This window comes from Aricia agestis, chromosome 1 (genome assembly GCF_905147365.1).
Source record: "Aricia agestis chromosome 1, ilAriAges1.1, whole genome shotgun sequence".
Classification (NCBI taxonomy): Eukaryota; Metazoa; Arthropoda; class Insecta; order Lepidoptera; family Lycaenidae; genus Aricia; species Aricia agestis.
Window position 1 is genome coordinate 7,228,921 of NC_056406.1, and position 9,009 is coordinate 7,237,929.

Below are 9,009 nucleotides of genomic sequence, written 5' to 3' on the forward strand. Positions count from 1 at the left end.
CGTAACGACGCCTCCGTACTCCTATCCTACGCCAGCGGAGCGGAACGGAGGATGGATCATCCTCTCGCACGCAAGGACGGTTTCGCAGAAAGGGACCGCCGCCTGCCAGGCCTCATCGCTCTCGAGCATGCTTGAGAGCGAGAGGTCCCGCCCAAGTACCGCCAAAAATCATGGTGCTGCACGGCCCAACAATCGCACACCTTGAGGGTGTACTGGGCCGTGTCCTCCGCAGCACCGCACTCATGGCAGGCTGGCGTTGGCTCCCTCCTGGCGACATTACACAAATACGCACCGAAACATCCGTGTCCAGTGAGTACCTGTGCAAGGCGGAAGGTGAGGGGTTTTCTCTTGCGGCGCCGCAAGAACTGGGTGCAGAACCTGACTAGTACGTTAACCGTACTGGGCCTGCGCCAGGCCCTCACCCCACCTCCTCAACAGCCACTGCTATCCCAGCTTTCGGACCCGCCGAAGCTCCTCCCAATGTAGGTCTTCGCCCCGTGACCTCTCTGAAACGAGGAGGTGCAACTCGGCAGAGACTATTGCAACAAGCTCCCACGGTGGGTTTTCCACCAGGGCAGTGGCTACCGCCCAGGACCCTCACCGCAAAGATCTGCTGCGCTCTTCGTAGTTGGGCCTCTCATATATTCTTACGAGCGGTGAGGGAATCTGCCCAAATTGGGGCACCGTACGGGGGTATACTCCGACAGACTCCGGAGTATAGCCGCTTGCAGGCTTTGCTGGGCCCTCTTATATTAGGCAGAGGCCGGCCCAGCGCTGACTCCGCCCTCACGACCTTCGGTCCCAACTGTTGGAAATGTGGGCCGAAGGTCCACCTCCCGTCCAGGATGAGTCCAAGCATTTAAGCGTCGGACTCATCCTGACCTCTATCTCTCCGATAAGGAGTCGTGCTCCGGGTGGGGGACCTCTCCTCCCGGGTCCTCAAGAGTAGGTTTCGGGCTTGCTTAGGCGTACCCGAAGCCCAAGCCACTCTATGTGGCTGACAATGAGGGATGCTCCCACCTCAGCCAGCCGCGCAGCCTCCTCAAAGGCCTTCTCTCGGAATAAGACATAGGTGTCATCGCAGTAACAGACGAGCACCATGCCTGAGAGAAGAGCATACCGCAGGACCCAGTCGAAGCAGGGAACATTCAGACGCGAACCTTGTGGGACACCGCACTCGACCTTCCTCCTCTCTAAGGACCCCAACCCGTCCTCGTAGAAAGCAGAGTGGGCCAGCTTCTATTGTGTTGAAAAAGTGTGCTCCAGAGTTGGCTCCGGTCTTGACACGTCTTTTTCGTTTCTCCTACTCTTCTGGCTTGTCCCGGCTTCTTGCAAGACAGCTTTGGTGTACCCGATCCCCAAAATAGGTGACCGCTCATATCTTTACGCCTAGATGTAGCTGCACTCTGATTCCTCTATCGGCTGTATCACAGGGAGTGCTCTGAGGAATTGTTCGGAATCATACCTCCTGCAACTTTTCGCCATCATTCTTCACGGTGGAAGACTGCCACTCATCACCTTAATGAGTGGCAGTCTTCTACCGTGCGTTTTTCACGTAATTTTCTGCTGCACACATGTAAAATTCCCTGTTTATTTTCATATATTATAAACAAATAACAGTAAATAATCGTATTATTTCATTTAATATGTTATAATGACATTCTTTTAAAACAAACAATTCATTCACTTTAAGATACAGCATTCCATTTTAACAACGTCTGTCGCCGATTTTGCACTTAAACCAAAAGTTGTAATGCAATTTAATTAAGTAAACAAGATACGGCGAAATGAAATTTGTAGTGGCATGTTATATTTGAGATACGACAGATCCGTCGCTCAAAAAAAATTGCTTTTTTAAGTTGTCTATACATTTCCTCTCAAAGATACAACATTTCTGCTGCATAAAATAGAAAAATATTTTGTCGTAACTTGTTAAAAATCAATGAAATATCAGTTTTAAAACAATTTGAACAAACTCATCGTATAGGCCTCAGATTAATATAAATACGTTCCAATTTTTAACGTTCTATGTTGATAAATATAGAAGTTATGAATTTTTTTTAAGTTTTTTGACTCTACTTTAAAGTTGGGTTTTTCGAGATACGCCACTTCTGCATTCACCCGTCGATATATAGCCACTGAAAAAATAATTAAAATCGATTTAGCAGTTTTGATTTATATTCATTATTACTACCCGTGGCCCGTATTTGGTACCGCCGCAAAAGCTACGTCTCGCAATGAGGGATTTTCATTTATATTTTTTAATTTTATTTTAAAAAATCTTAACTAGATGGCGTAAGGATAGACACTTCTAGATTTTCTATTGGTTCCTCACCGATCTGAAATTATCTGCAGGTTGGTATCACTGACTACATATGGGTTGTGTTTCCAAAAAATATCAGTGTACTGTCAAGTGTGACATAAATCATATTAATATCTTAAATCTAAGCGATCATTGGCCTAAGCGATTAGGCCAGTATACTGGTAATAGTTTAGGAACACGCTGACATAATAAAAACTTCTCAAACTGAAACTGACAACTGAAAGAGTTTTGGCGGCCATGTTACTTTCAAAGGAACCCAAAAAAACCCATAAAAAACCCATAGTCGATTAAAATCATTTATGTACAACAAAGTAGAGCATAAATAGTAGATTGAAAATATGCAATTTATTTTTTTCTAAACCATAACCGAAACCAATAATTTGAAAAAATAAATCTGAGATACACAGTGTGGTATTTACTTCGAATCAACTAGTTATTTCCTTTGTTTTTGTGATCTTTCTCGTGAAAGCGATGTTGATAGACAATAATGTACAATTAAATAGAAAAAAAATCGGCCAAGTGCGAGTCGGACTCGCACACGAAGGGTTCCGTACCGTTATAGAGCGAAAGTAGGGAAAAATTGTTTTTTGTATGAGTGCCCCCCTTAATTATTTATTTTATTTTAATTTTGCGATTAAATAAGTACACAATAATTGAGAATTTCGTAAAAAAAATCATGTGTCTACATAATATTATTATAGCCATTATAGATTAGGAGCCAAAAAGGGCAAAATATCACGTTTGTTGTATGGGAGCCTCCCTTGAATCTTAATTTTATTTAGTTTTTAGTATCTGTTGTTACAGCAGCTGCATCAGAATATATAGGTACACAATCTGTGAAGATTTCAGAAGTCTAGCTATAGCGGTTCTTGAGTAAGAGCCTGGAAACAGACAGAGGGACAGACATCGAAGTCTCAGTAATAGTGTCCCGTTTTCACCCTTTGGGTACGGAACCCTAAAAAAGTATGTCAAATATAATATATTTTAAGAATAAACTAAATCACAAGTGGCTTCACTCTACATCCTCTATCGGTTGTATCACGGGGAGTGCTCTAAGAAATTGTTCTGAATCATACCACCTGCAATTTTTCGCCATCGCTCCACGCAAAAAATATACCATCCTCATCACCTTGATGGGTGGCAGTCTTCCACCGTGCGTTTTTTGCGTAACTTTCTGCTGCGCACTGTAAAACTCTGAAATAAACTGTCACTATATTTTCAATACGACCTGCAAACCTTCAAAGGCCGGCAACATACTTGCAGCTCTTCTAATGTTACGAGTGTCCATGGGCGACATGCTTACTTTCCATCAGGCGACCCGTTTGCTCGTTTGCCCCCTTATTTTATAAAAACGATCATATAACCGATATCGTGTACTTAATAATCCTAAAAAAACAGTACATATTGTATACAGATTATTTTCTATACCAAACTAACATTCTATACCGTCAGATATAAAAGTGATAAAGATTTAAACATTAAATTCATAAATACATAATTACAACACTGTACATCTGTATTAAAAATGTTTTTACTACGTAGGTATTTATCGCCACACTATCGTTTGTAGCATCGCGTCGTCCTGACTCCTGAATATCATAGAAATTCCTATAAGAAAATTCAATTAGTTACGATCGTTTTTAAAGTACTCGGTGATTGACTGATTGTTTAAATCCATAAAGGACATTGTATTTGGGATACAGTATAAGTAGTCTACCATGCCACATATAAATGGTTTCAATCGATTACGGGTTTTTGATCCATACATTTTTGGGCATTCGCCTTTCTTCTACTTTTTATTGTTGGTGTGGTTTTTATTATTTTTTCCCAAATAGTGTTATTTGGGTTTTCGATGTTCATTATTGGTAAAATATTGGCCATTTTGCAAAAGTGCAGGTAAGATGTTGTCAAAACTAAATGGTTAAATAGCCGAAGTGCCATAATAAGAAAAGAAAAAAAGTTTGACATCAAGTTTGAAGTTTTTATCGTAGTGATTATATTCTCTTTGGTTTTTATTGTGATCAAAATTGTGATTTTTGGCCGCTCGACTCTTGAGGTTTTCCGCATAGTTATTACAATATAATATTATATTTTCCGTTTGCGTCTGCAACATTACAACAAAAGTAAAAAAAATCACAAGTTTTTAACGCATTTACAGAAAAACAGTTATGGGTGTCGACGTAGAAACATTAACACCTGGGAATGGTATTTAACTCATTTTTGTGATTTCAAAGAATATCTTACTCTTTATTCAACTTAATTTTTACCTTCCTAATAGGTACTACATATCCAAAACCAGGTCAAACTGTTGTGGTACATTACACTGGAACATTAACAGATGGAAAGAAATTCGACTCCTCAAGAGATCGTGGTCAGCCCTTCAAATTTACAGTCGGTAAAGGCGATGTTATTAAAGGCTGGGATCAAGGATTAACAAAGGTGGGGTAAAAGCAACACAATAATGTGTATTATAATTAAAATGGTATAGAAGCAATAAATTAATGTTTTTACTTTTAGATGTCAGTAGGAGAGAGAGCAAAATTAACATGCTCACCCGACTTTGCATATGGATCAAGAGGCCACCCTGGTATCATACCCCCCAACGCAACATTAATTTTTGATGTAGAGTTATTGAGTGTTGAATAATCTACTTACAAATTTTATATTTATTTTAGCTTTAAGATTCTTAATTATTCTTCTGATAATTTTGAAATTTACTTAACAAAGACTCTTTTTAAGGTTCCGTACCCAAAGGGTAAAAACGGGACCCTATTGCTGAGACTTTGATTTCTGTCCGTTTTTCTCCAGGCTGTATCTCATAAACTGCTAGCTACACTTCTGAAATTCACAGATTGTGTATTTAACAAATACTGAAAACAAAATAAAATTAATATTTAAAGGGGGCTCCCCCAAAACCCAATTTCTTTAGGCTTTTTTTGCTTGGAATCATTAATGGCAACAATCAATACAAAATACTTAATTATATTTGCATTTCACTACTTTATTATTATAAAATATCATTATAAAACAAAGTCGCTATTTTTCCCTCATGTCCCTTTAATCATTAAAACTAGGCAACTAGGATTGTGATGCCGTTTTCTTTAATAGATCGAGTGATTAAAGAGTAAGTTAATAGTGGAGAAATACTGTTAATTTTTGGGTTTCTAATGTGATGTCGTAAATAATTACATTTTATTCCGCTTACATTGCAAACGAAGGCCGAACCCTACGAGATTTATCAAAATAATGTACTAAGTATTGTACACAGTACACTATGATAAGGTCTTCAGAAAACTCCGCAATGGTATGTCTATCTCTTATAGATATCCCAAGATAACATTTTTGGTGATTTACTTTTAACTTCAAATAATGGCTAATTTTCGAAGCGATTTTAACCAATACGGCAATAATCCTTATTCAATTAAATACTTTAAATACATAGATCTATATGGCATTTTACAGCATAATATGATTTAAATGAATATTTTTGAAGCATTCTGTGAATAAATGATTTGATTTGAAGATATTACAGATTTAAAAATTGCAGGATGTAGCTTTTGCGTTGGTACCGCTAGTCCACTACCGACCAATGCGCGCCACGGGTAGTAATTAATATAATTTTAATAAAAACATACGCTATAATATATTTTATTCCCGTGCGAAGCCGGGGAGAGTCGCTAGTTAATAATAAAATAAATACAAAAAAAGCAATTTTTTACTACTTTCGCTCTTTATAGGTATGGAACATATTGTGCGCGAGTCAGACTCGCACTTGGCCGATTTTTTAAAATAAGGCTCGTAGTTGTACAAACCAAAAGTGACCTTTCATGTCTAAGTCCAAGTACTCCTAACCCTCTTACATCTGAAAATATAATAATGTTGAATGTTGTATACTTATATTATTCTGTTAGATGTTAAAAAAAATGGTTAAAATCAGCATTTAACAAAAAATAAAAGAATTGAAGTAAAATTATCAATTATTTATTTTTATTGTATAATAATGTACAAAAAATAAAAGGGTATTTAACTTGGAATGCAAGTGACAACAATTTTACATCCTGAATCTCATACATGTTTTATGTTATGCTTGTTTTATGGACTAATATATTTGATTTATTATTATTGATTAGTTTTATTTATGTAAGCTAAAAATATCTTTATACATTGTTATAATGTAAATGTATATTTTATATCTTTAATCACGGTGTTCACAGCCAGCTATGTTTATACTTAACAACTATCCTCCATGGATCATGATTCATGTCTTCACCACACTCAGAGAAACTATTTCTGTAAGTATCCAAAACATCCTTATTTATTAAATTTGGATGCCATAGGCACTCCAAATTTAATGAAATAACAATAAGGAGTACTATAATCATAATAAAATTAGAACTAAAAGTTAAGACCTTTGAAAAATGCAACATAATTAGATCCTTTAACACCAGTGTTTCGCAACCTGTTGCCTGTGGACCCCTGCCGGTCCATGAGTATATTGTATGGTGTCATCTCTGGACCATACGTAATGCAATTTTTTTGCTGTATATTTCATTATGTGGGTCGTGAAAACTGTACTGAAACTGAAACGGTCTGTGGCTGAAAAAGGTTGGGAAACACTGCATTAACCTTTCAATCCCCAAGCGGCAGCCAGCTGCCAGCATAACAATAGAAAATCTATTGTGTCTGCGATACCCACAATGGACGGGTTAAGATGTGCTAGTAATATACTTCAAATAGAACCAAGACAATAATTGTTAGAATATAATATCATTTAACAAACAATTTATATTCATCAAGGCTTATAATTCATCAGAGGTACCACAGTATTCTTGGTAAAAGGAGTCCTGCAAAGTGCACAACTCTCCAAGACACCATAACAACACTGCATACAAAATAAATGGCCACACTCTAATACACATGGATGCAGTATTTCCTCTAAACAAGCTACACAGGACTTGCTACTATCTACTTCATTGGGAAAGTCTGACATTTCGTCCATTTGTTTTTTTGCCTGATAAAAACTTTGACCACAAGATATGATAGCATGGAGTAAAGTGACTAGTCCGAGAAGTCTTAAATGTGCATAATAAGCCGGAGCTGCTGGCCTTACATGTACATAGTTTATTCCCGTCACAGTTTTACCGACTTGTAATGGACCGCCATACATGTAAGAGAGTGCCCTGTGAATACTCTCAATTTGTGGTACAACATTGCCCAAAGTTTTTAGTACCACTATAATGGCATTCTGTGCTTCCGGTTTCAGCGACGCGTTTTGTTCTACCTGTTTCGTTACATGTGATATACATTTTCTTGTCAAATTTTCACCAAATGCTGATAACAAAATACTAAACAAACGATTACTAAATGTAGGTAACCTATGATAGGTTTCATCGACTTGTACAATCCCTGAATATTCTTCGCCTAAAGTCTGCAAATCTTTTAATGTAGTGAATGATTTATATAGCAAGGAAGATATTGCACCAGCTTTGGGAGCATGCGAAGGAATAAGTTTGCTTAACGATCCTGCTAGTTGTTTTTCATATAAATCATCCTTTTGCCAAGACCTCAGTATCTCTGCTGGCTGAGCTTCTGGTAACGCCATGTTCTGTTCTTATTTGGAATAAATTCACTGATAAAATAATAAAATCAATCAAAATGTATACAAAAATCAATCAAAATTTCGGTCTACGAAAATGTATGATTTAATTTTTTTGAAAAAATTGAAGTTTCATGTTTTGACAGTTTTGACCACAGAGTACCTACTTTATTATGTTTTGACATATTGACATTAATTTTTTTTAAGTCGGTTCAGCTCAATAATGGTAAAGTAAAGACCTTGAAAACTTGTTCAAATGCAAATAATATATTTACAGTCTGTCAAGAAAGTGAAGAAATTAAAAAGTGGCAACATCGCAGTGTCATCCCTTTCAAATCAATCAGAAAAAAGGGATGACACTACGAGGTTGTTACTTTTTAATTTCTTCACTTTCTTGGCGGACTATATGAAAAATAAGTATAATTTTCACAGAGCCAGTACTGGCACAATAGACATAACTACTGGGCTTGCCAATAAGACTGGCAGCCAGTATTGGCTTGGTAATTACTGGCCACTTATATATAAGCACGATAATATTGTATTTTTTTATATTCCTAATGGTTAATATTGCATAAAATATGATTCAGGAATCAGCAATGATGAAAAACTCAAAGCAGATATGTTACTACCGCGCGCGTTATGAAGATTCAAATACGGCCCAATTGGGCCGTCTGTTGTTTAGTCTACATCGAGCGCAGTCACGAACGTGCCACATCTTGTCTTACCTAAATAAATTGAAAATGACGTCGTGCGTATATCGAAAATGTACAAATTATGACTCGAAAGAAAAGAAAACACATGGAATCTCTTACCACATGTCTTGATTGCAATAAATACCTCGATTATTTACTTTTTCAAATATTTTTTCGAACAATCTGGAAAAAATCGAATTTTCGTCATAGCTCAGGCGAAAAAAGAGACAGCGATACGATTCAACGTTTAAAAATAGAACTATCTCTTTTACGTAAATGGTTTTTCGTATCTTTTGTTTCACTTATCTGTCAAATTTGTCAATGTTTGTAATTTTGAATTTGAAAATTGTTCGGAAGAGATTTAAGCCGGAAAATAGTATGGACGTAACAGATCTGTA

At 37.1% G+C, this 9,009-nt stretch overlaps 2 protein-coding genes across 2 annotated transcripts; one reads left to right on the forward strand and one right to left on the reverse strand.

Moving 5' to 3' along the window:
• The first annotated feature begins 4,384 nt into the window (after nt 1-4,384).
• Nucleotides 4,385-5,157, forward strand: LOC121739804 (peptidyl-prolyl cis-trans isomerase Fkbp12-like). Its single transcript, XM_042132387.1, has 3 exons — nt 4,385-4,528; nt 4,602-4,762; nt 4,841-5,157. The coding sequence occupies exons 1-3, from the start codon at nt 4,492-4,494 to the stop codon at nt 4,967-4,969; spliced, it is 327 nt and encodes a 108-aa protein (XP_041988321.1). The 5' UTR covers nt 4,385-4,491; the 3' UTR covers nt 4,970-5,157.
• A 1,163-nt stretch (nt 5,158-6,320) lies between these two features.
• On the reverse strand, nt 6,321-8,010 carry LOC121739795 (peroxisome biogenesis factor 10). Its single transcript, XM_042132366.1, has 2 exons — nt 7,016-8,010; nt 6,321-6,949 (listed from the first exon to the last, which is right to left on the reverse strand). Exon 1 carries the CDS (start codon nt 7,923-7,925, stop codon nt 7,116-7,118), a length of 810 nt encoding a protein of 269 aa, XP_041988300.1. The 5' UTR covers nt 7,926-8,010; the 3' UTR covers nt 6,321-6,949; nt 7,016-7,115.
• Nucleotides 8,011-9,009: the final 999 nt, after the last annotated feature.